General features: G+C 55.4%; 1 protein-coding gene across 1 annotated transcript in view; it reads left to right on the forward strand.

The window, feature by feature from the left end:
* Positions 1-2,681: 2,681 nt before the first annotated feature.
* The window catches only part of COL27A1 (collagen type XXVII alpha 1 chain), a 147,331-nt gene continuing 123,151 nt past the window's right edge, over positions 2,682-26,861 (forward strand). Inside the window, exons 1-4 of the mRNA XM_052645006.1 lie at positions 2,682-2,749; positions 9,328-9,398; positions 14,252-15,957; positions 24,165-24,218. Of these exons, the coding sequence (XP_052500966.1) occupies positions 2,682-2,749; positions 9,328-9,398; positions 14,252-15,957; positions 24,165-24,218 (1,899 nt within the window). The remainder of the gene's footprint in view (positions 2,750-9,327; positions 9,399-14,251; positions 15,958-24,164; positions 24,219-26,861) is intronic.

Genomic DNA, 26,861 nt, shown 5'->3' on the forward strand with positions numbered 1-26,861 from the left:
TATCTAAAGGGTAGCAAGAATCAGACACGACTTAGTGGCAAAAAAAAAAAAAAAAAAAAAACTCAAGGTACATAACATTTTAATGCAATATTTAAAAAATGTCATACAAACACGTCAAAAAATCCACGATGAACAGAACAGCAAAAAATGTAAATAGAGGCCAGCTTAAAGGAGGCAGCTTCAAACACATCAAGGATGATTGGTCTAGGAGCTCTCAGTCTTCAGGAGCCCTGGACTTCTGAAAACCCGAGAACCGGTGGCCCCTTTCCCCCAGAAGAACGCACGAACAGGTACAGTTTGTGCAGATTTGGGGGGTGTTTCTGCACGCCTGGGGCTCGGCCAGGTGGAGGTTAAGAACTCAAGTTCAACGTGGCCATGCGAGGGTGGGTCCACGTGCCATCCAGCCGCCTGCGGGTACCGCAGTACCAAGCTGAGCCTCCCTCCTGGCAGCCTCGGGTGCTCTGCCCCCTGCAGGAAGCCTCACACAGCCTTGCTGCTGCTTTTTCTAACTTGCTTGGCTCGCCTTACGCTCCCTCCTCCCCCCACCATCCTCCCCTCCTTCGGCTTGGGACTTTTCCTAAAGTTGCTGAAACCAGACACCTTGCTCGACCGAGCCCGCGTGCAGCCACGGTTTAAAAGGCTGCCTTCAGTGCCCCCTCCCCGCCCCCAGCGGAGACTTCAAAAGGCCCGGCGGGCGCCGCGGCCCCTGCACCTATGAACCGCCCCCAGCACCCGGAGCCCGTGCTGGAGTCCGAGGACGCAGAGCGGCTGAAGTTCGAGCGCAGGCGGACCCGGCGGGTGGCGCAGCCCAGCGCGCCCATGCCCCTCCCGGTGTCGCTGCGCTCCGAGCGCCCGCGCCCAGTTTAGGGAAGGGGACCCCGCACCCCCGCCCCCGCGCCCGCTCCCGGGGCTGCGGGGACCCATGAATACAAATGCCGTTAGGCGCCCGAGGAAGGACCGACCGTCCAGCCTCGCACCTAGGGATCCAGTAAGTGCCCCGGGGTTCCTGGAGCGCTAGGGATACGGGTGTGTGTGTGCGTAAAGATACGCGCGAGTGGGGAGGGGGTGCACGTGCGAGGAGTGAGTGTGTGCCCTCCGCGTGCAATGGGCACTAGCGGAAAGCTCTGTGCAGCTGGGGGTAGGGCGCGAGTGTGTGTGCACTTGGGCAACGTTGGGTGTGTGCGCACGTGAAGGTATGTATGAGAAGTATGCACGCGGCTGTGTACGTTGGGAGGATCTGACTAGGCTAGTGTGCATTTACGCGCATGTAAGCACTAATGTGCATGCATCTGCGTGTGTGGAGTCGGTGTGCGCTCGATTCCAGACACCCCAGGGGTGGGTTCGTGTGAGCCCAGAAGGAGTGCGTGGCTGCGCTTGCATGTGAGTGAGTGTGTGTCTGAACTTGGAGCAAGTGCAGAAATGTGTGGGAATGTGAACAAGCCGTTGGAGGTGGAGGCGGAGGGGCTTCTAATGCCAGGGTTCGGACTGGACCTGGGAGTGTGCGAATTCGCCAGGTGCTTGTGGCGTCTTCAAGGCGTGCATTTCTGCGCTCCGGCGGCGAGGGGTGCGGGGTGGTCTGAGTGAAACCTTGGTCTACGCTGAGGTGGGGAGGTAGGTTAAACTCGCGTTTCTTACCTCGTACAGAGGAGAGAGAGATCTCCTGCTTTGCAGGCAGACACTTTATGGTCTGAGCCACCAGGGAAAATTGGGGAGAGAGAGGTGACCAGCATTTAAGAAACCCACCCACTACGTGCCCAGGAAAGTCCGTTCTCCAGGATGCTGTGAATCTGAGACGAAAATAGGTGTGTGTGTGTGTGTGTGTGTGTGTGTGTGTGTGTGTGTGTGGTGGGACACTGATTGCTGTTTTTATGGGAGTCAGGGCTGGTCCCAGATTTATCCCTGGAACTCCTTGGGACTTCGGGTTCCTTTCAGCAGTAGTATGTCCCCTTACCTCCTCTATCTGCCCCCAACTCAGGGACTCCCAGTCTCACAAAGAGGTCCCGAATCTCCGAACTGCGAACATCCTGCTGTACAGTCTTGGCCGACCCTCTCCTTTTTGTGAATCTCAGTTTCCCCATCTTTACAAGGGGGCTGGGGGTGGGGTGTCCCCGCGGGACAGTCGTGGGCGCGCGGAGGCTGTGTCCCCGGCTGTGTCCGGCAGGGGGCAGCAGGGGGCAGCAGAGGGCGGCCCGGCGCGGGGAGGAGAGAAGGTGGAGAGCCACCGCGGGCCGAGACTTTAAATCGCCTTCATTTCCCCCAAATCCTTCCTTTTCCTCTCCTCCCCCAGGCCGGCGGGGAGGCAGCTTCTACCGCCCTCTGCGCGCCCTCGCCCGGCCTTGCTCTGTCTCCGGGGACCGCCAGCAGCCCGCCTCCAAAAGTTTGATCATCTTTTTTTTTTTTCTTCTTCTGCTTCTTCTTCCTTTTCGGTGGAAGCAGAAAAGAGCGAGGCAGGGGCGAGCGCGGCGCCGGGACTCCTGGGACCATGGGCCTGGCGCGGGCGCCCGCGGAGCTCCGGCCGCGCTGCCTGCTTGCTCGGGCGCCCCTGGGAGCTGGACTGCGCTGGGGGCGCGGGGGCCGCGCGCTCTGAGCCGGCCTGGCGCGGCGGGGCGGGGGGCTGGCGGCCCCATGGGGCGCGCCCACACTTGCCCCCCGGGCTCGGGAGCATGAAGTAGGGGCCCGCCATGGGAGCGGGATCGGCGCGGGGGACCCGAGGCACAGCGGCGGCGGCGGCGGCGGCGGCGCAAGGGGGGTGAGTACGGGCTCGGGGAGGGACGCCCCCTCCCCAGCTTCTGGCGGCTCCAGCCCCGGGGCAGGCTGGGGTTCCCCGCCGCGCGGGACGCTTCCAGCAGAACGTCAGCTTCCTGCCCCTTCCTGCGCCCCTGCAGGGCGGGCCGCCAAGGGTTAACGCGGGCAGCGCCCCCGGCCCGGAGAGGGTTGGCGAGCCGAGCGCTGCCCGCCCTGCCCCGCCTGGCGCGGCGGCCGGATCGCGTTGGGGCGGGGGCCGAGCTGGGGAGGGTCGCTGCAGAGCCCGCCCCGGGGTCGAGATTGAGGGCTGGGGGTGGCGCCTGGAGCGGTGGGCGGGGGAGAGGAGGGGGCTCTTTGGATGCTTGGGGGAGGAGGGGTCTCCGTGTTCCAGTTGGGTGTCCACAGGTCCCCAGCCTGTAAGTCTCGGTTTCTGTCTGTTCTTGGGAAACCGTCTGCAGATTTCCAAGACTCCTGCTTCTGTCTCGGTGTCTGTGTGTCTTTGCACGTCCCCTGTTTCTGGAAATCGCCGCGTGTGTGTCAGTCTGTTTGGGTCTGTGTGTCTCGGCGCTTCCTTGCTTGGGGAGGGGCCGGGGGGGGGGCGGTGGGAGTGGGGGTGGTCCTGAGTTGCTGTTGCTTTCCCGTCATGTGTGTTAGAAAAAGTGAGAACCAGCATATCAGGGCAGAAAGGGCCTGGGGAGATGACTAATTCGAACCCCTCTTGGCACAGATGTGAGCCCCCGCGGGCCCCTGAGGGCCAGGGAATCTCTGGTTCCCACCCTGCGGAGTAGGAGTTGTAAAGAGTGAGCGTGTGCAGGAGGAGTCACTGGCGTGGGTGTGTGTGGGAGTGAGCAGGCGGGGAGCAGCCCCTCCGGGCCCCACGGACTGTGCTTCATGCTCACCGCCTGCCTGGAGAAGCAGAGAACTTGCTCCCTGCCCATCCTGCCCCCAGGAGCAGGGACTGTTCCCAAGAGGCTGGTCTGGGTTGCAGCTCCGCCCTGCCCCACCGGGTCCTGCCCCCTCTGCGCTGGGATCAGGGGGGCGATGCCGCCCCCTTTCTTTCCCATGTCTTGGAAAAAGCTGGCTGGCTGAGATTCCCCCACACCCCCGCCTCCCACCGCAATGCATGCACACACACATACACACACACACCCCCCATTACCACCACCACCACCACCACCACCACCAGTAAGCGCACTGCTGACTCATTTTCTCCAGAAGACCCTGTGCCAGGGCAGATGCCAGCGGTTGGGTAGAAAAGCGGTGCCAGGAGAGCCCCCCACAGTGGGGCCCAAGCTTTGGGCAAGTGGGCAGTCACGTGGCTTTGAGGCCCAGCCTCTGCCTCCCTTGCTGGTGCAGTGCCCCAGATGCTACGCCCTCCGGTCTCCTAGCTTTGCTCTTCTGCACCTTCCAGATCAGGTTCCAGGACACTGTTATGGAGCATCCCTGGCTTCTCTTTGCTTCTCCATCCTCCCTGTCCTCAGAGCACTCCCCCCTTTCCTTATGCTTCCATAAGCCTACTGTACCCCACCCCCCCACCCCCCAGGCTCAATCTGGTAGCCATCAGCAACCCTGGTGTTGCATTGGTGGGGGCCCTGCCCTCCGCATGTAACCCCCTGTCTGTCCCTCTCTGAGCACACTCTACCTGTTACTTTATTGGCATATTCTCTTCCTCCCTCTCTGTGTTTCAGGGACCCTCTTGATACCCCACAACTTGCCCGACCCACGAAATGCCATTTCAATTGATGGTGGAAACGGAAGCAAAACATAAACTCACACCCATGAGCTGGGAGAGCATGGCAGTCAGGCCGTGTGAATCCCTGCCTCTGTTCTGCAAGCTGGGGCGGGCGCCTTGCCTTTCTGCTTCTCCTTTTTCTTGTCCCCAAACAGGCATCTTCATTTCCAGCAAGCAGGGTTTGGTGAGGATTAGTGGGGCTGTGCTTGTAAAAGGCTTTTAGAGCAGGGCCTGGCATATAGTAAGTGCTCAATAAACGGCAGCTGCTATTTGTATCATTATTCACTTCATCTTGAATGGATGTGTGAGTCAGCTGGAAAATTCTGGGCTGCATCCTGTCCAGACAGATGACCTGTCTGTGTTCCCATGGAAGAGGTGTAAGGTGTGAAGAAGGCCTGGGCATGGCTATCTGGGCACGCGGGGCCTGGCCAGCCCATGGAGGCAGGTGGGAGAGGTCCACCCCTCTTCTCTTTTCTGTGGTCCTTTGGCCAGCATCCTTCCCAGCTCACTCCATGGGTGCAGAGCCAAGCCCAGAGACCATGGGTCCACTTGGCCTCATGTTTCTATGCCCCGGGTCTTAGCTTGAGCACTCAGTGGATGTTCAGACTGGTATCAGTCCCTGAAGTTCCCCTGTGTTCTTGGGTAGCAAGGATGGAGGAAGAAACCATGCAAGCCAGCTGCAGGTTCTGGCAGCCTCGTGCTCCAGGAGTAATTGCTTTGGGTGTACTGGCAGAGGGCTTTTTTTGCAGGAGAGAGGAACACCTGGGTTCCCTTCTTGGAGGGCTTGGTGGCCAGGCTGTGTCTCCAAGGTCAGGCTCCCGAACTCATGGCTTCCGTTCCGGCTGCCTTCTGCTGTCTCTGGCCCCTGTGCTCTGGTCTTCCCGACATTCTGGAGCCCTGGCTTCGCTGAGCCAAGGCCCACGAGTCAGCGGTGAAAACAGAAGTCTGGAAGAACAAAGCTCTGAGCCAGCGCAGGCACTAAACGTTATTAGCAGTAGCCTAAATAGGATTGGAACGGGAGCAAAAGAATCGGCAGGGCCTCCCTCTGGGAGCCAACTTTCCAGGCCTGGAGCTTACTTAGATGGCTGCTGGCTCCCTAGGCTGCATCTCTGTTCCGGTTGGTGAAGGCTGGGACTCTGGTCTCTGGCAAGTAGGAAGTCCCTGTAAGTCTTTGATTTCTTCTTGGGATGAGTCAAGCGAAAATGGTCTGCTAAGTAGTGGAGTCAGATGATGTGGGTCACTGGCATGCTGTGTGGCTTTGGGCAAGTTGCTTCCCCTCTCTGGGCTCCAGTGGCCCATCTCTACAAAGGGGATGAGACTAGAATCTGGCCTCGAAATGATCTCAGAGGACCTTCTCCCACTCTATGAAGTGAAGTGAAAGTCGCACAGTCATGTCCGACTCGTCACAACCCCACGGACTATATAGTCCATGGAACTCTCCAGGCCAGAATCCTGGAATGGGTAGCTGTTCCCTTCTCTAGGGGATCTTCCCAACCCAGGGATCGAACCCAGGTCTGCCACATTGCAGGCGGATTCTCTACCAGCTGAGCCACCAGGAAAGCCCACTTTATTCGCACTCTACACTCCCTTGCTATACTTTGGCAGTTCCTGGGTCAAGTGCACAAGGAATCCAGGTCTGAGAGGGTCAGTTGCATTTGTTGAGGTGAATGAAAGGGAGACAAATATTTTTTTAAATAGCTCTTTCAGGGCTGAAATTCTCGAGTTAGAAACCATGGTGTTATGAAGCTTAATTGAAGGGGGTAGTCTGATCCCATCTCTCCTGGGAGTCTTCTTTCTCCTGGGATTACAACTATTGCCTCTGAATTTATCCTTTAATTCTCTACAGGGAAGTCGCCTTGGCATAACTCCAGCAGGAGAAATTGACCGAGAAGGATGTGCGTGGTTCTTGTACCCTCTCCTCTCCACCTGACCTGTCTTTATCAGCTTGGGGAGCATTCTAAGAAGGGTGGATGTGACGACACAGGGAGAGACTCAAGGAGTGAGGGCTGGTGCCTGGAAAAGGCTGAGAGAAGAGGAGACAGAAAGGAAATGAAAGAGAAACTAGTGAGGTTGCAGGAACCCTGCAGAGCCAGGAGCACTGTCTTCTGAGGAGGTCTTCTGGAAATGGGTTCCCTGGTCCTCTAGTTTCAGGGACTGCTGATCAACAGAAAGGGCAGTTGATTTCTTTATTGCAGAACTTCTTAGAGCCTTTGATATGCGGTTGTGCTTTGGAACTACCAAGACTAGGATGTAGGAGATGGCTCTTCCTCAGTAGATCTGGCCAGTTTCCTGGAGTAGCTACCTGGTGGGTATGGGAAAAAGTACCTAGTCCCCAGGGTCTGCCCACGGTGACCTTGAGAAAGTACCTGCCCTCCCTAAGGCTAAGTTTTTGTCAAATCAAAAAGAGCTACCTCTTATTGCTTGTCATAGTTGATGGGGCTACCATTTACTCCAAGTAGGCAGGTCATGCCAGGAGGGTCAGCCTCTACCCATCTCCCCAACTCAGACAGCTAGGCACTGACCTTTTGTTATTGCTGATGGTAAGCTGGAGGCAGGGAGGACAGGTCCCACGTAAAAAGCGTTCTCACAGCAGTGGCAGCAGATTGGAGAAGAGAAGGAAGGGAGCAAGGGTTATCCAGGAGCATCCTTGGAAAAAGTCAGAGGTGGGGTGGGCCTAGTGGCATTAAGTCTTTGGGAAGAAACTTTTTAAAGTCCAGAGTCCTGTAGTTCCAGATGACATTCATTTCTTCTGTAAAAATATACTGAACATTTACTACATGCCTGCCAGGTGCTGGGAATCCAAGACAGACGTGGGCCCTGCCCTTCAGGGACTTGAGTTGGAAAATGAGACAGGAAGATAGACAGACACACGTGGGATACCTGGGGAGGTACGTGCAGCAGACTGTGGGAAATGACATCCTGGCTAGACTCTAACCCGCGAGTGGGAGCTAACCAGGCAAGAGTGGAGTCCAGAGCCCTTGAGAGTAGCTTGTGCTGAGGCCCAGAAGCTGAAGGCTTTCAAGGCACCACCATCAGCGTCTGAGTGCTGTTTCAGCTAGCTTGCCTTATGCTGCATGTAATTCCCAACTGAACATGGCTTAAGCAGTAAGGGACTCATTACCTCCTATGTCAAGAGGTCCAAAGGAAAAGCCGTAATAGGATTGGCCAGTTTAGCATCTCAAGTGTCATCAGACACCCACCGTTTTTCCTTTCTGGCATTCTCACATGTTCACGTGGCTTGTTACCTCATGTTCACAAAACGGCTGCAGCAGCAAGTCTTCATTCAACAGCATTCGAAGGCTAGAAGAAAGCCCTTACTGTGTTCCTTTGAAATGCTTTCTTCGAGGTCCTGACAGACATTCCTGACATCTCATTGGCCACATTTGCGTCATATATGCAGGCCTAAACCAGTCACTGGCATGGCAGATTCCCAAGATGGACTTAGATCTACCCAGAGTCATCCAATTTCCTTTGAAGTTCCTGAACAAGCAAGAAGAGGGGGGAGGCTATGGGTAGGTAACCACCAGTGCCTTCCACATTGTCTAGGTCAGGATTACCATTGATGCTAATTACAATTAAATTGGAGGATTTGCTATTAAATCACAGAGTGTGAGCTTGTTTTCCAAGGCCTCCAGGGAGCTAGGAAGAACCTGGGGCTCCCGACATCTATTCTGGCAGATGGGTTTCCTGGATTACACAATTCCCCAGAAGCGCATCATCCTAGCCTTCCTCTTGGAAATGGATCCTGGGCCAGCGTGTCCCAGCCTTTGCCCTCACCACCCGCCTGGCGGGGTTCTTTCTGCCTGCCTCCTGGCTGGCCGGCTCTGGCCACGTGCCGCCCTCCCCTTTGCCTGCCTGGGGATCAGATGCCCCAGTGGCTTCGGGTGTCACCAGTGGCTGCTCCCACAGGAAGGTGAAATCAGATCACTGCCTCTGCCCATCTTGGCAGGAGCCCCTGAGCAGAGCATTAACCCTTCTGGGACCCAGCTTGCAAGGGCAGCAGGGTTGGTCTAAGAAGCACTTCTGTGGCTGGCAGCAGTCCGAGCCCTTGACATGCATGAGCTCATTTAATCCTCACGCCTGGCTTACAAGATAGGGAATGTCAGCTGAATTGCAGAGAAGGAGACAGGCTCAGGGAGGCTGAGGGACTCATCCAGGGTCATACAGCTGGTATGCAATGGGGCCAGGTTTGCACCTGGGTCGGGGGGGCCTGACTCCCCATCATCTCCTCTTCTCTCCTCCCTCTTCCATTTTCTGTGAGCATGAAGCTAGTAGGCAGCTTCCTTAACGTGCAGTGGTCCTGGCTAAACGGTCGTCTCCCACCCCTGGCCCTGAGTCTGGAGACTGAGTTCTTCTCTTTCCTGCCCTTTGAAGATACCTGTCATCTAAGCAGACTCCTCTGGTCTTCCTGCTGACCTTTCCTCCCTGGCTCTGCTGCCTATTGGGCCTCAAGATCCTGAGGCCATAATGCAGATGGGGAGACTGAGGTCCAGAGACAGGGAGGGGCAGGGACTGGTCTTTTGTTGCCCAGGGCATCAGTGGCAGATTTTGATCTGGACCCTGAGTCTCCAGGGCAGGGCTTCCTGCCTGTGACCTTGATTCACTGATCTGTAAAAAGCGAGATTGTATTTGTACTATGTAAGCAGTTCCTTTTTCAGAAGGCTGTGCCTGGACCCCAGGAGTATGGGCTGGTCCAATGGAGTCCTAGAGTCTGCACCTCACCTCCCACCTCCCCTGGGCAGGACCGGGATGGGACTGGGGCTGGAGGATTCCCTCCCAACTCCCCGGCCGGATCTGGATGTGAGGGGTGGAAGCTGATGCTGCATCTGCTTGTGTCTCCTGGTCTCTAGGGGGTTTCTCTTCACCTGGATCTTAGTCTCGCTCGCCTGTCACCTGGCCTCCACCCAAGGAGCTCCTGAAGGTAACTGTCTCTTCTCTTTGTCCAGGGGGAGACAAAGCAGGACGGAAGGGATCTGGGAACGCAGGGGTAGGAGACATCGGTGCCCCTAATGCGGAACTCAGTACCTCGATTTTCTCATCAGTAGAGTGGAGCCAATCATTAACGAATTCTCTCCAGCCTTGAAAGCATCCCGTTTGATGTTTTGTGAGGGTAGGAAGCGCTCAGTGCAGAAATGTAGAGAGGCAATGCTTTTGTTCCTCTCCAAGGCAGAATGTAAGTTACACTAGGTCAGTAAGCCTCAGTTGTCCCCCTTTGTCTTATGGGTACCCCAAGAAGGGCTGACAAGAGGCATGAAGGACTCCAGCATCCTGGCCTACTCCTGTGATCTGCACTCCCCTTCCCGTGAGATGCTGCTTTTCCCTGCTGTCCCTGAGGATCTGTCCAGGGGGCCCCAGGCAGCGGGGGGCCGGGGGGACTGGCTACATAGCTACCCATGGAAACTGAAAGCTCTCCCACATCTGTTTGTCAAGCAGCCACAATGCCTCTTAAAATAGCAGCCCCTCCCCCTCCTCCACGCCTGGCCTGTGTGCTGGGACAGGCACCCGGGCACTCCCAGAGCCCCTGTGGCCTGACCTGGCTGCTGGCAGGGATTGGGCCCCTGGGAGGGGAGGGATGTGCCCGGAAGAGACTTCTGCCGCCCAGCAACATTTTGTGCAAATGTCATATTTTCCGAGTTTGCTGTTTCCCCCACAAAGTAGGTGAACAGCTGTCCAGAGTCCTGAGTCAGGCACTGGGAAGGGGGGTGGGGGGCAGAGAGGCTGGGGCAGTGAAGCCAGGTTTATATAATAAAGGGATCTTGCTGTGGCCAGCTGGCTGGGTCCCTCCATCTCGGCGTTGGGCTGAATTCATTCCCCCGTCCCCCAGCTCCTCTCCTCTGATGGGATCCTTCCTGCTTGCATCTCTAGCCTGCCTTCAAGCAGTCAAGGGGCTCCAGTGCAGGAAGGCACAGTGATGAAGGAAGGGCCTGGGGCCAAGCAGCCTGGGTTTCAAGCCCAGCTGTGCCTCTGATTATAATAAGCTGTGTGACCCTGGGCAAGTTATTGGGTTGGCCAAAAAGTTCATTCATTATGGGGGCCCAAATGAACCTTTGGCCAACCCAACACTATATATGGCTCAGCTTTCTCACCCTCTTATCCGAAAGAGGGGGGATGACAGACAGTACTTGCTTCATAGATGACAGAGCGAGTCAAGAGTTAATGCTTGTAAAGTACTTGGTACATAGTAAATGCTCAATAAACATTAGTTCTTCCTCTTATTGTTGATTATATATTTACCTGTGAAGTTGGGGCAAGAGTGGTCCTTCTGTGTCTCCATGGAGCCCGCAGTGATCAGAGGCTCCTGGAGGCTTAGCGGTGACCACCTCTGCCAGCTCCAGGTGGCTGAGTCGGGAGGACTTGGCCCCTGAACCGCAGCGAGTGTGCGGGGGAGGCCTGGGGACTGCCTGGTGGCAGCTTTAGAGCCCACCTGGAGAGGGTGATAAGGGGAGCCTCCTTGGTGCCCCCGGGCCTGGCCAGTTGTCATCTTCCCAGGGGGAGCTCAAGGGGCTGTAAGTGGTAGGGTGCAGAGAGAGAGGTCTGCAGGGCTGGGAGCCTTTCGGTCCCAGGTGAGGTGGGGCGCGGAGAGAGCAGAGGTGGCTTTCTGTCGTTCTGAGGAGCTCCTCCCTTTTAGGTTGTTTATAGTGAGAAGTGTTTTGTGATAGTAAGCGGCTTTCTGTGATTAAGTGTATAAAAGATGCTGCTACTCAGAGAATCCTTAAATGGTGGCTTGTTTTAGCTTAGGACCTGGGGACAGACAGAGGTGGGAGAAAGGAGGAATTTGAAGGGAAGTGAAGGCCCTTGGGTCCTAGAGAGGAATAAGAGCCTTCAAGCCTGAAACAGCAGCCTGTAGCTACAGTGTTTGGAACATTCTTAGGACTCTGTGACCACCTCCAGGTCTGGTTCCCCTTGTCTTACAGGCAGGGAGACTGGCTTGGCGATGGGAGATGGGCTGGGCGGGGGGAGGGCAGTGCAGGAAGAAACTTAATCAGAAGCACAGAGTGCAGGGGTGGGTGAGGATCAAGAGGAAGACCACCTTATCATCTCCCAGGGCCCAGATGACGTCAGCACTCTTCGTAGCCTCATCTTACAGCGGAGGGAATGGAGGCTCAGAGTCCAGACCTACAGGTGGTCTTGTCCGGCCCTAAAGTCCAGCCTTCTGTTTGCAAAGCCTGCTATGGAGCCATTATGCTGCCATGCTGCCAGCGCCCGGGTTCTGAGTTTCTCCCAGCCCACTTATCTCTCTGTCCATCCATCTCACAGCAGTCAGCCTAGGGTCTATGAAGAGCTGGCTGCATTCAGCCCAGCACACGCCCTTTACTCTAGGTGATGAGGGAGAGAGCATTCCACATTTAGGGGTCAGGATACTCAGCTCAGGGGAGGGGGTCTATGGACCTTTCCCAGAGCCCAGTTCCAGATGGAGCCTATCCTTTCCTGCTGAGATGGGGCTCCCGAGCAGGCGTCTACAGGTGCTGGCAGCTCAGCTGACTGAAGGAGGTTGAATGACCCGATGAGAGGCAAGGTCAGGAAACCTTTCCATAAACACCCTGGAAACCCTCTTTTTGCTCTGGCAAGCTCTTGCCAGTGTAATTACCAGGCGGATGTGACCTGGCCAGACCACGGTCAGTTGTCCAAACCCTTTGCCAGAGGACAGAGGTTACAAGAATGCCTTGATTACTTCCTCTGCTCTCTCCAAAGCCACACGGGGAAGAGGGGGGGTCACTGGAAATGTCCTCTGCCTTCTGCGTAGACAGCGGCTCCCCCGGTCTGCTCTAGCAGACTAGGGTTCCTGAAGATGGTGAAACTAGTCCGGTCCCCTGGACATCCTTACCGAGCTCTGGTGCCGTGAACATTCCTGTTGGTCCCTCACTTATGGGACTGCTTCCTGGAGGAGATGGCTTTTGAGGCAGAGAAAGGGGGAAACACGCTGCATTGCTGCTGCTGCTACTAAGTCGCTTCAGTCGTGTCTGACTCTTTGAGACCCCATGGACTGCAGCCTACCAGGCTCCTCCATCCAACACGCCACACTGGGCAGTCTCTAATACTGTTAGCTCTAGCATTTGGTGATTATCATTATTTTTCACATTAATAGCTATCCTTCAAACATGCTTATTTTGTGCCAGGCCTCTTTTTCCCCCCAAGTGCATTAGCTCATTTAATCTTCACCACGTCCTTCTGAGTTTTGGTACTACTATTATCCCATCTAAAAGATGGGAAAACTGAGGCACTGAAGTCACAACCCTAGTAAGTGGTGGAGCTAGGATTTGAACTCAGGAAGTTTGGCTTCAGTGTCTGTGTTTTTAGCCGCTCATAGATGGCCCTGAACTTATAATGATTCAGTTTATGATTTTTTGACTTAGTGATGGGTGCAAAAGTGAAACTGTACTTGGGGTGTTTGATTTTGATCTTTTTGGTCTTCTCCTGGGCTAGCGATATGCAGTATGATTGTCTCTTGTACACCGGGCAGCAGCAGCCACAGCTCCCAGTGGACCATAGGATCACAGAGGGAAACAACCCATACACTTAAACCGTTCTGAACCAGCACAATCGTTCTGTGTCTCAGTTTTAGTATGTGTGTGTGAGATAGTTGCTCAGTCACATCCAACTCTTTGCGACCACATGGACTATAGCCCACCGGGCTCTTCTGTCCATGGGATTCTCCAGGCAAGAATACTGGAGTGGGTTGCCATTCCCTTCTCCAGGGAATCTTCCTGACCCAGGGGTCAAACCTGGGTCTTCTGCACTGTAGGCAAATTCTTTACCATCTGAGCCACCAGAGAAGCCCTGTTTTTAGTATAGCCTCAATATATTATATGAGATATTCAGCACTTTGTTGTAAAATAGGCTTTGTATGGGGGCTTCCCTGATAGCTCAGTTGGTAAAGAATTCACCTGCAATTCACCCAGGTTCGATTCCAGGGTCGGGAAGATCCTCTGGAGAAGGCATAGGCTACCCACTCCAGTATTCTTGGGCTTCCCTTGTGGCTCAGCTGGTAGAGAATTTGCCCAATGCGGGAGACCTGGGCTCCATCCCTGGGTTGGGAATATCTTCTGGAGAAGGGAAGGTCTACCCACTCCAGTATTCTGGCCTGGAGAATTCCATGGACTGTATAGTCCATGGGGTCACAAAGAGTTGGATATGACTAGGCAACTTTCACTTTCAGGCTTTGTGTGAGATGATTTAGCCTAACGGTAAGTGTTCTGAGTTTAAGGTAGGCTAGGCTAAACTGTGGAGAAGGCAATGACACCCCACTCCAGTACTCTTGCCTGGAAAATCCCATGGATGGAGGAGCCTGGTGGGCTGCAGTCCATGGGGTCGCTAAGGGTTGGACACGACTGAGCGACTTCACTTTCACTTTTCACTTTCATGCATTGGAGAAGGAAATGGCAACCCACTCCAGTGTTCTTGCCTGGAGAATCCCAGGGACGAGGGAGCCTGGTGGGCTGCCGTCTATGGGGTCACATAGAGTCGGACACGACTGAAGTGACTTAGCAGCAGCAGTAGTAGCAGGCTAAACTGTGATGCTCACTAGGGTAGGTATATTAAGTGCATCTTTGACTCAGGGTGTGACATTCGTTGTATGGGACTGTAACTGCATTGGAAGTGATGGACGGTCTGTATATACACAGGATCACACAGCCCAGCAAGGGGCGGGTTCCAGCTCTGCTCTGTCATAGCCGAGGGGCGGCAGGCAGCAGTGGGTGGGCTGTCCTCACTGTCGCTGTGGCTGAAAGCAGGCCCTGACTGTGCCCTCTCTCCCCTCCTGCCCTCCCTCTCCAGATGTGGACGTCCTCCAGCGGCTGGGCCTCAGCTGGACAAAGGCGGCGGGCGGCCGGAGCCCCCCACCCCCAGGGGTCATCCCCTTCCAGACGGGCTTCATCTTCACTCAGCGGGCCCGGCTCCAGGCTCCCACGGCCGCCGTCGTCCCCACCGCCCTGGGCACGGAGCTGGCGCTGGTGCTCAGCCTCTGCTCCCACCGGGTGAACCATGCCTTCCTCTTCGCCGTCCGCAGCCGGAAGCGCAAGCTGCAGCTGGGCCTGCAGTTCCTCCCCGGCAAGACTGTGGTCCACCTGGGGCCCCGGCGCTCTGTGGCCTTCGACCTCGATGTCCACGACGGGCGCTGGCACCACCTGGCCCTGGAGCTCCACGGCCGCACGGTCACCCTGGTGACAGCCTGTGGGCAGCGCCGGGTGCCCGTCTCGCTGCCTTTCCACAGGGACCCAGCGCTCGACCCTGACGGCTTGTTCCTCTTTGGGAAGATGAGCCTGCATGCAGTCCAGTTCGAGGGGGCCCTGTGCCAGTTCAGTATCTACCCCGTGGCGCAGGTCGCTCACAATTACTGTACCCACCTGAGAAAGCAGTGTGGACAGGCTGACACCTACCGGCCCCAGCTGGGACCCTTCTTCCCCCGAGACTCTGGCACACCCCTCGTCTTCCAGACCGACCTCGCCCGGTTGGGCCTGGAGAATCTGACCACTGCCACGCTGGCCCTGGAGTCACGGCCGGCAGGCAGGGGGCCTGGGGTGACTGTGGGGCCTGCCGTGCCCATCAGGCCCATGAGGACTAGCACCACACGCCCGCCCCAGCCCATCACATCCCATCCAGCCTGGACCCCCCTGCCCCCAGCCAAGCTATCAGCCGGTGAAGGGCCTCCTCCCGTGTCCCCAGTCTCTCCCACCAGCTCCCCCAGACCTGTCCAGCCACTGCAGAAGAACACAGCCACCAAGACCTCCAAAAGGCACCCCGCCACACCTTCAGCCCTTTTTCCTTCAATTGCCCCAGTCAGAAGCCCCCGCCCCACCCAGAAGACAGCTCCGCCTGCCTTCACAAAGCCAGCCCCACCCACCAAGAAGCCGGTGCTACCTACTCCCCAGCCCATCCCTGCCAAAGTCTCCCGTCCCACAGTGAAGCCGATCCAGAGGAACCCCGGCATGCCCAGACTCCTGCCACCCAGTGCCCGGCCCCTACCTCCAGCTGCTGCCTCCTCTAAAAAGCCTCTGCCCCCAGTGGTCCAGGCTGAGGCCAAGATGAGTAGTCACGCCATTGTGCCGGCTCCTGCCCGCACCAGCACACACAGACCTCCCCCAGCCACAGTCCCGCCCCCGTCACCTGTCCCCAGTCCTAGCCCTCCCAGGACCGCTCGGCCAAGGGCCACAGCAATGCCTCCCACCTTCGCTCCTGGTTCAGCCTCCACTGGAAGCAAGAAACCCACTGGATCAGAAGCCACAAAGAAAGCCAGACCCCGGAAGCCCGTCCCGCTCAGATCCGGGAAGGCAGCCCGGGATGTCCCGCTGAACGATCCGACAAGGGGGTCCAACCCCAGACAGCCCCGGGCCAGGCAGCAGACCACCCTGGCCCCAGCGCGATTCCTGTCCTCCAGCCCTCAACCCATCAGTACTGGCTATTCGTTCTTCCATCTGGTGGGACCCACACCTTTCCTGCTGCTGATGGGACCTCCGGGACCCAAGGGAGACTGTGGTTTGCCGGTAAGAGTTGGTGGGTGTGCATTCTGCTTGGAGCTTGAGTGGCTGATAGGGGCAGTTGGGCGGTTGCTCGTGATCAGGGCAGAGGAAGAGAAGCTAGACTGAAGAGCTGGTTATGGGCAGAGCCTTGACTTGAACCCGGGCCCCCCCATGCCTCCATGTCTCCCATATTCATGAATTGTACATCCTACCTCAGATCTGTGGTCCTCTGGGATGATCTTGGGTCTGGTGGCCCCCTCCAGGTAAGAGCAACTCTGGGCTTTGGTTGGCCCAAGCCCCAGGTGACTGTTCGCTAACATAACTGTAAAGGTTGAGTGGGTGAAGGAAAACCACGAACTGACTGGCCCCTGGTCCCGCAGTCCCCAAAGGCCAGCTCTCTGACTCCTGGACCAGAGCTCCTCCAGCCCCCTGGCTTGTCCGCAAGTTTCAGGCGAAGGTTATCCATGGGTAGTCCTGAATATGTTTTGTTTGGCACATGCAACATTGTTTAAAACTATTTAATAAGTGATTAATATTTTTTGAATGTTAGAGATTTCTTATAATAGGGTGACCAGCTTTTCTTGGAAGAAGGGAGAGAGGCAGTGGCCCACGGGCTGTGGCCGGGTTGCGGCCGATTCCTTGGACAGGACAAGCCCGCTCTTGTCTGTACTCATCCACACATCTCTTGATTGGTCTTCCAACACAGTCCTTTCATCTCGTTTCTCTTACCTGCTCGGCTCCTGTAAGACACTTGATTTGTGGGCCCTGGTAGAGGAGTTTGGGGTAAGAAGGGTCAGGGTGAGCGTGAACAATCAGGGAAGAGAGAAAGAACATTCTGCGTGCAGGACAGCATCTTGGGGTTGATGCCTCCAGCGTGCCTGGGACTGTCTCCAGGGGCAACGACCTTTCTGCAGCTGGAGGCCAATTCCTCCGGTGGGGGGGACTGATGAGACGGAGTTTCCAGAAAGCTCAGGCCTCCGCTGTGTTCTCCTGCCTTGAAGATGACCACCGCGTGGGTTCCTCCTTCCCGGGGCCGAGTCTCCCACCAGGCCCTGGGCTTGGGGTTAGGCTCCCCGCAACGTGGAGGCACTGGTAGATGCTGGGAATTCCCAGGCCTTACAAACACACTTAATGAGTTTTAATAATCATGAGGAATAATATTTATTCAGTCTGTCTCCAAGGGGACTGAGAGCCCGTTTTTATTATAACCATATTGTAGAACTTATGGAAACTGTATGCATTGCTTTGCAATTATGTCAACATTCTGTTCAGGTCCCGCATTCTGAAATTGGCAGGGTAGGGTGCGGGGAGCTGAGGGAAGCAGGCTTCTCCCCGCTCCAGGCTACCCAGTCCTACTCAGGCGCCAGGTACCTTTGGCCTGTGACAGCTCAGCCTCCCAAGCTGAGCCTCCCAAGCTGTGGGGCTGCCAGCCTCGCTGGCTGTGAGGTTGAAAGGGGGTGAATTGTCCCCCTCTGACAGAGGAGGGTGAAGTGTAGGGTCTCCACCCTGCCGAGTGGAGTTCGCCAACCCTGTCCCCCAGGGCTGTGTGTGATGTAGAGGGAGAGAGCCCGTGGACCAGCCTGCAGAGCTGGAGCAGGAGCAGGTTCCCAGGGTGTAGACTCTGCCTCGGGCCTTTCCGGCTGCCTGAGCTGTGGATTCTTCTCCCGGAGTTCAGTGATGCAGGTCAGCAGGAGGTGAGGCCTCTTGCCAGAACTGGTCTGGAACTCCTCCCACCCTGATCAAAGAAGGTGCTGGAGTTGACCTGTTCAGTGGATGGGTGCTTAGGGATCATTCAATTCACCCTTGCCATTGTGCAGGTGGGGAGCCTAGAGACTGGGTCCAGAAAGGGCCAGGATTCACTCAGAAGCCACACAGCATGTTGGAGGCTGAGCTGAAGTTTATGCCCCAGCTCCAGACCACAAGATCAGCGCGTTCCAATCTACCCCTTAAGTGTCCACTCTGAGATGCTAGGACTCAGGGCTTAGAGGCCAGGGGCTTGAGAGAGGGAGGCCCTGTCCTTGATCTGAAGTGAAGTGTTTGGTGGCTAGAACATCTTCTGTTTCTATACCTAGCACATTCATGAGTTATTTCCACACATGCAGCATCTTCCTTTAGGACCTTGTAGAAACTGGTCCAGAGGGTAGGATGTGTGCCCTGACCCCTGCTCCATGAAGGAGAAGACCAGGGCTGGGGAGACAAAAGACTTGGCCAAGGGCACCCGGAATGACCTTGCAGGAGGAGTTGGGATGCGGTTTCTGTGGGGACCAAGGCTCTTCCTGCTTCAGCCCAGAACAGGTGAGGGCGAGAGGAAAGACATCAGTCTGTCCGGGTGCCATCCTGCCTGACGTCCTGTGCAATCCCCTCATCCTGCCCGCCCCCCAGCTCAGAACCTAATCTTACTCCAGTAGGAACCAAGAGGCTTCTGGAAGCTTTGTCCAGTCTGCTGTGGCAAGCTGGTCATTTATATTTCACCAGATAGTAGAAATGATTAATCGAAGTGGTGTCTTTGAGCAACAGCGACAAAAACTGATTCTGACAAGTGTTCCTTCTCTTCCCCCTTGTCCCCACCCAGAACCCTCATATACATACGTTTGGGATATAACCCCAGCAGAGCGGAAGCTGCAGTGCCCAGGCATGAGATTTAATTGTCTCCAGTCTGGGCACACACCAATCTGGGTTTAAATCCTGACTCCACTCCTTCCTAGCTCTGCAGCCCTGACTCACGCTAAGCTTTAGTTTCTGCAGAATGGAAGACAATAATAGCTCCCACCTCCTGTGTGGAAGCAAGTTGAGGGATCTCCCGGGCCACCTGGGAGTTCTAGATTTGTTGGGTGATAATGTCTTTCCTCTCCCTGAGGCTGTCTGTCCTCTGTGACCGGCTTTGGGAGAATTCCCTTCTTATAATTCACTGCAGGTCCTTTCGGAGCCTGAGAAGATTTTGTTTCCTTTTTTGAAAACATAATTTCTATGCATTTATGTTTGGCTGCGCTGGGCTTTCAGTGCTGCTCGGGCTTATTGCCGTGGCTTCCCTCGTTGCAGAGCATGGGCTCTAGGGTACGCGGGCTTCAGTAGTCACAGCTTGTGGGCTCAGTGGTTGCGGCTCTCGGGCTCTAGAGCACAGTCTCAGCAGGTGTGGGACACGGACTTAGTTGCTCCACCGCGTGTGGGATCTTCTGGGACGAGGGATCAAACCTGTGTCTCCTGCATCAGCAGGCAGGATTCTTTACCACTGAGCCGCTAGGGAAGCCCCTGAGAGGGTTTTCAAGGCTGTATCTGACCTGTTCTGCATGGATCTCAAGGGGCACGGGACAGACTGGCAGAGGCTGAGACACAGCTCTGGGCCCAGGCTGGCCAGGAGTTGTAGCCACTTTGGGAGGGAGCTCTGTGGGAGCCCCGGGAGCGGGGGGGAGCTTGGAAAAGCTGAGCTTGGCCCCAGGTCAGTAGGGGTGGGGAGGCTGCGGTTCACAGAGGCTGCACAGAAGCTGCACAGAAGCCCCACGCCCAGGAGGAGGCGAGTCAAGGCCTTATTTATTCACGCTCAGGCCGCTGGCATTTGCACGCCCTTGCACTTTTTCCAAGCGTCACCTCACGGAGACCCAGCTGAGTGCCTGGCCCGCAGCAGATACTCCATGACTATCTAGGAGATGAATGAAGGAATTTGATCCTTATGAAAAACAGGGTGTCCTGACATGCAGGCCAGGCTCTTTGAAGTTACACAGATCTCTGCTGCCAGTGGGTAAGAAGGCGCAAGGAGTGCAGAAGCGCACAGAATTTGGGATGACCTGAGTTTGAACCATTTCCTTATCCAGCCATCTTTTCCTTCTTTCAACAGATGTTGAATGAGTGCCTTCTGGGCGCTAGGTGCTGTGCGACCTTTGGCAAGTCACTTGACCTCTCTGAATCTTAGTTTTTACCTCTGTAAAAAGACGGTATTGTACCACCTACTTTTCCAGGGCTGTGTGGGTTGTCTGCCTCCAACATTAGAATCTGGATAGTTGTGGCTGGTTATGGATGTGCTGATGGCTGAGGCAGGGGCATGGTCACCCTGAGAGAACCAAGAGCTTCTGGCATAGGAGGGCGTTTACGCTGCTGGCGGTTAGGAATCAGAACTAGATCTTGAGTCGTTTCCCCCTTACACTGGCATCGTCTAGAACGCAGAAGAATAGAGAAGTGTTTGCTTTGTCTTTGGCATGTCCTTTTTTGAGCTCCTGCTGCGTGCCAGGCTCTGTGTGGAGCAGTTTGCATGCTGTATCCTGTGGCCCAGGCAGGGAACAGCGTAACTGAGGGGAATTTAAGGAAGCGACTGTTTACAGAGGCGCAGGCACCGTCAAGGGAATCAACAGGGGCTGGAGAAGCACATGGGGTCCCACCTGAAGGTGCAAGAGGAGGGGAAGGTATTGCCACAAGCCAGTGAGTTAAAACACGAACTGGGGTCTCCGACAGGAGCTGGAACCAAACACAGCAAAGAGGGAGAAGGGAGAGAAATACCCCACCCACCCTCTCTTTCTACTCTGCAGTTTCCTGCTGGGCCCTCCCGGTGACAAGACTCAGCCAGAAGCCTGGGGGTGCGGCCTGTGGATGGGGGCTTCCCAGGACACAGAATGGATTTGGAGAGTGAATGGGGAATACCCGGCACACAGACACGTTATCTTGGGGAAAAAACAAACAAAAAAAGGCTATTGTATTCCCATTTTACAGTGGGGCAAACTGAGGCCAGGAGGCACAGGGAGATGAAGCAGTTTGCTCAAGGCCTCACTGAAAAGCCCTGTTCCAGTAGGCCCTTCCCTAGGACAGAGACTGGGGAGAGCTCAGTGCCCTGTGGGCTAACCTTGGGAATAATCTTGAGCTCAGATAGTTAGCGATGGAGGAGCCTTTTGAGATCCCCTGCCTCCCCCCACCTGGCTACAGGCACCGAGCAGAGCCCTGAGAATGAAAGGTCGTTGCTCAGGGTCACCCAGATGTTAGCAGCACAGTCAGGACTGGTCTTGGGTTTCCCAGGTCCCAGGCCTGCGAAACCTCTTCTTGCTTGCTGCCAGGGGCCAGGCCAGCCAGGATTTCCTTCCTTCTGCAAGGCTTGGCAGGCGGGCTATTGTAGCTGGACACAAGGGTGGACTTGTTCCGTGGGCTGGGGTTCCCCAAGGCCTGGCTGCTGGGGGCCAGGACCCTTGGGGAAAGCCCGGAGCAGCTGTTTGGTTGTGTCCATGGCTCTGTTTGCGCGAGCCCCGAGTCCAGGCCTCGCCCACCTCCCCCAGACAGGCCTGCGGCCCCCGCATCTCCTCCTCAGCTCCAGGCCCTCTCAGAGGCCCCGTTGTTTGCAGCGTGGAGTGGAAAAATCCCACCCCGGCCTCGTGAATCATCCCAGAGTGACTCGCTCAGGCTTCAGGCCTTGGAAAGAAATGGCAGCATTTTTCCACTGCATGGGGAGCAGGCAGGGTCTCGGATCAAGCGAGAGGGGCAGGGGGCATCCAGCCTCACTGAGTGTGGGGGTTTGGACCTGGGAACGCGGCTGGGCAGCTGGGCTGCCATGTCAAGGAGTGCGGCTGTAACTGACGTCACCAGGCTGGGCCATGGGTCCTGACTGGCACTTAGAGTCTGCTCCGCAGATGCTGGGGATGAGGTCAGACTCCAGGCTGGATGCCCCCGTTTCTAGGGCAGGAAACATGCCAAGAGGGTGTGTCCAGGCCTCTGCAGTAGTGGCCCTCCCAGGGTCCACCAGGGAGCTATACCCCACAGAGACTGTCCCTCAGTGGAGCCCTACCCCAGCCTTCACCCCGCTGGGCCTTGGCCACCTTCTGTGGGAGCTGGGTGTGATCTCACCTTTTCTCTCCCGCCAAATAACCTAGAAAAGGCAATCATCACCACCCCGAAATTCAGGAGATGCCCAGTGTTGGGGAGGTTCTGGGATGTTCATTTCACAGATGCCTACAGAGGAGAGGGGTCTTGCCCAGGTTTGCATACCTAGTCACAACGCACCTGGCCAAGATTGTGTGGATGCTCCCCAGGATAGGAGAATAAGTCAAACCCAGCTTCTATGAGCTGTGTGGCCTAGAGTAAATCACTCTGCCTCTCTGAGCTTCTCTTTGGTTTCTTACCTGTGAAAAGGGCTTGGTCATTAGAATGATACCTATGGGAATGCTTGGCCTTAGCCCCCGGCATTTTCCTTTGATTCTGGGTCATTTGGAAGAGGAGGGCCAGAGGAGGGCCAGAGAAGGACCTTCTAGGAAGGGAAATCTTTTGCTCTCCCCCAAAACAGATGCTGAGGAAGGTGGCTTGACATTTTGAGCTGGGGAATTTCCAGCAGCTTGCTTAACAGAAACAGCACTAACTTTCTGGGCATGAACTGTGCCAGGCACCAGGATTAGCACTTTTTATAGATTATCTGTCAGCGAGGTACTCTTGCAGCCTCATTTTACAGTGAAGGAGTGAAGCCTTGGAAACTGAAAAGAATTCGGCCAAAGCCACACAGCTAGTAGGTGGGGTGCCCAGTGTGGACCCAGGGCCCTGTCTTAAACTGCATTCTACTGCTCCTCAGGGAGAAACAGAGAGTAGGCTGGCCTTGATTCTCAAACTTGCAGTGGTAGATAGAAGACTAGAAACTGTCTGCCCAACCCCTAGGCTCTGGATGGAAGGAACGCTGCCGGCTGCCAGTTTGGCCAGAGGTACTTGGAGGCTTGAGGTGCCCAGGACTTGCCTGAGGTCACGCAGCAGTCCCCCTCGCTCCAGCTCGGTCTCTTTCCAGTGACCCAGGGGCCTTGGTCCCCATATCTGCCTGTCTGGCTCGCTCTTCTGATTTTTTTTTTCACGGACGAGCAAGCACGTGGTGTTCACAGACCATAACTGTGAGCCGAGGCTGCCCAGTGTGAGATCTGGATTAATTACCAGCCAAATCGTACTGGGTTTTCAACACCGATTCTAACTCTGGGCAGGAGACCTGGAATCTCATTGATGGTTATTTGAAACAAATGAATTCCCCAGGCCTCACACATCCTCGAAAGCCTGGCTTCCTTTGAAAGCTCTGTGTTCAGTTCTTTACATCAGGCACTTAGTTAATCCTCCTTTACTCTTCTGATGTAGGCAGGACAGTAGCCGTGGGGCAGGACAGCCGCGGAGACTCAGGCTGAAGGCCCTGTGCCAAGTCTCTAGCTAGTAAATAGCGAGACAAGGATTTGAATAAAGGTCAGCCTGCGGCTCAGCAAGTCTGCTTGGGTGCCTCACTTCCTATGGGAGGGAAGAGAACTGAGAACACGCAGGTGTTCCCTGAAAGTCGCGTGGCAAAATTAGGCCTGTCTTATGGGGGAAATGGGGGGCCACCAAGTGTTGTTGAGCCAGGAGGTGCCTTGGGAAGGTGAAACTGGCTGTATGGAGGAAGACTGGAGAGGGCAGAGGGTGGAGGTGGGGAGGCAAGTGAAGGAGGTGATGCAAGTTCTTGGAGGATGATGATGAAGGCTGAACCCGGCTATGTCCCCTGGACTAGGTGGGACGTTTGAGTGACAGTTGCATACTAGGCGCCGTGTTATATGTTTGCCATTTCATTTCATCTTCACAATAATCCGATGAGAAGGGTATTATTGCCTGATTTTATAGGCACAGGCTGGTTAAGGAACCTGCCCAAACCCAGCTGGTAGACGGCAGCGCTGGGATTTGAACTCGAAAGCCTTTGCGTACACCTTTTTGTGACACTGACTCTCTGTGTGTGACTCAGAGATGCTGGTGTGACCTTGGACAGGTCCCTTCTCTGCTCAGGCTCTGCAGAGCACTTGGCTGAACTCTGAGGTCTTTTGCTGTTTTAGTTTCTCAAACATTTGGCTGAGGCTTGGGGAGAGAGAGATGACTCATATCCCATTAATTCCTTTGAGGAGACCATGGTCTAGTGGGAGAGCGGGCTTCTAAGCAGACAATTCCCCAAATAAAATACAGTGGCCTTTAAAGCAGAGGGAAAGACCGGACTTGGCCCAACTTGGGGGAGGGATCAAAGAAGTCTTCCTGGAGGAGGTGATACCCTGAATTAGCTATGTAATGAAAGATGAGAGCTTCAGAGACCAAGAAACAACAGCTGCAAAGACCAGAAGGCCCCAAAGAGCAGAATTCCTCTGGCTAGGACCTCAAGGGACCTCTCTTCTCAGCTATGGGGTCTTCGTGCCCAGAGCTCTGCACAAGTTTGTTGAATGACTACCTGATCCCATTCTATTCTGCCATGTGGCACTGATGCTATCTTCTTGCTTTTTATTCAGGGTCCCCCTGGACTGCCTGGGCTTCCTGGACCCCCTGGCGCCCGGGGTCCTCGGGTAAGTGATCACATGCTGTGCTTGAGTTCTGGTTGGCTCTGTGTCCTGTATCTCATTGTCCCTGGAGTCCCAGCTTTGCTGAGTGTCCTCATGCTGTCTGGCATCCCTTTTCCAGTTTGTCCATTGGAGTGGACGTGGGGCTTTTAGGGGTCACGGGGTGTCCAGATGAGGCACGGGAAAGTGAGAACCTCTTTCAGGGTCTCAGCTGTCCATTGTGGGTATCATCCTGGGCAGCCTGGAGTAGAGTAGGGGTTTCTGCAGATCACATCCCCTTAGCTGATGGGCTTTGGTGTTCGGCTGGGAAAAAACCTGACTTGGAAGAGCATGACCCTTGCAGCCATCTTCCCATCTCTGCTGGGCCAACCTGGGGTAGGGATGCTGACAGAGGCAACCAGATGGGCCATGCCAGGGATGGGGTGAGCTCCCCATGCTGAGAGGTTCAACCAGAGTCTGGAGGATGGCTTGGCAGGGCTTTGGTGGCTGATAGGAGCTAGCCTGAACCTCGGAGTGGAAAATATTAATAGCTCTGGTCTGTTGTGCCTGGCATGTCACTTATCGCTGCCTTATTTGATCCGCTCTCCTTCTAGGGCCCGCATGGGCCAGTATGATCACTCTCACTTAGGGATGAGAAAACCGAATAACTAAGAAATGGAAGAGCCAGGACTGGAACCCAGCTCCTAACCATATGATATGGGGACTCTTGAGGGTCCTCTTGGAGAGAAATCTCTCCTTTTCCCAAGGGGGCTCAGACCCACGGCGCCTGGCATCTGTGCCCAGGCTGAATCAGCCTTTCCCACGCTGGGTGCCTGGCGAGGCCCTGGCAGAGATAGCTGCCTGGGGCATATTTTTAGCTCTGAGCCCAGCGGATGGCTCTGGTTATGCAATTACTCGAGCCCTCGTTCCCTCCAGACCTGGCCCTGCGCTCCCTGGACCCAGGACTCTGGAATCTGCTGTCTGAAGAGGCATTTCCTTCTGGCTTTGGAGTCTCCATGGAGCACTTGCCCAGAGCTGGGGACCACAGAGATATCATGGACACTGCTGGCCAAGGGACCTTGTTGCCTGGGACCAGGACAAGGCCCCAGGACCTAGCATCCCAGGTGCTGGCAATCTGCCTGGGTCTCTAAACTCCTCCTGAGCCCCTAGCTTCTGCAGGATTGTCCTCCTGACCCGGCATGTCCTCCTTTGCAAACTCCTCCTCCATCCGTGCCTCAGATCAAATGCTCCCTCCTTTTCTGATGATCGCCTTCTTCTTGGAGCTCCTGTGGCAGTTAACTGCACGGATTCCTCGGTAGAAAGCTCACATTGAACACTGAACCCTGTCACCTGAGTGGCATATGCAGGATCCCCTCCCAGCTTTCTAGCCTTCCTGATAAATAAGTTCCAGCATCATCCCCATTTTGCAGGTGAGGAAAGTGAGGCGCAGAAAGATGCAGTTACTTTGACTAAGGACAAGCGTGGAGTAAATGCCGGAGCGCAGACTGAACCTGGACAGTCTGACTGCAGAGCCCATGACCTTAAACTACCTGTTGTGCTGGTTTTCCCTTCTACTTAGCTGAGCCCCTCTGGGCCAGAGACAGGTCCTATTGACTGTTTTTTCTTACCTGATGCCTAGCAAAGTCTCTTGCATCAGAATATGCTGGGCAAATGGTTGCTGATGTCTAGTTCTAGTCTAGGAGTCAAGAACATTTCCCATGAGAGAATGGATGGATGTACATGTATGGTTGAGTTCCTTTACTGTTCACTGGTAACTGTCACAACATTGTTTGTTAGTTGGCTATACCCCAATACAAAAGAAAAAAAGAGTATTTCCCCCCAAGAAGCTGTGTGACCTTAGGCAAGTCCTTTCCCTATTGTGGGGCCCAGTTTCTGCATTTATAAAACATGGGATCCTGGTAAGGCATTTCCAGCCAAGATTCCTTCCAGCTCTGAAGTTCTACAAGTGAGGGAATGACTCTCCTGATATCCCTCTCAGGCTCTTGGAGGACTCCCCCTGCTCCCTGGAGCCCATCACCCTGTTTCTAGATGGGAAATTCCATAGATCATAAAATTCCAAAGATAATACAATGCTGGGACTAAGCTATCCCAGTTCCTCTGTACAGATGGTGGTGGCTCTGGGGCTCGGGGAGGGGGCGGGGCCTTACCTGAGGTTGCCAAAGGCTCCGTGGCTTGGCCCTCTCCACCTCTGCGTATTCCCTCGGCCCAACCAGGGGAATCCCTCGGCCTCCCTCCACTCAGCTTTCTGGGCTGCAGGGTTTGTAGAAGCGGTCTGCTTGGCTCCCAGTCAACTATGCAGTTCGTTTCTCTGCAAGGCAATGGCTGGAGAGGGGAATGAAGGTGGGGGCGGGAAAGCAGGAAGCCCCCACCTCCCTGAGGGGTAGCTGGGTGCTCTAGCCCTCCATCTTTGGGCAGCTGGGGGCATGGCTGGGGAGAAGTAGTCCTTCCTGACCTTGTCTACCACATCCCTCATCTGCTCCTAGGGTACTGGATATGAGGGTCCCCTCCTCAAACATCCTTCATGTAACCTTTTCCAAATTCAGGTTGAGCTCTGAGCTTAGATCCCAGGAGCCCAGACTGGGGTGAAGCTCTGAGGTCTTCCAGATCCCTTAGAGACCATGAGTTTCCCATCATTCACGGAATTGATGA

Source organism: Budorcas taxicolor, chromosome 8 (genome assembly GCF_023091745.1).
Source record: "Budorcas taxicolor isolate Tak-1 chromosome 8, Takin1.1, whole genome shotgun sequence".
NCBI lineage: Eukaryota > Metazoa > Chordata > Mammalia > Artiodactyla > Bovidae > Budorcas > Budorcas taxicolor.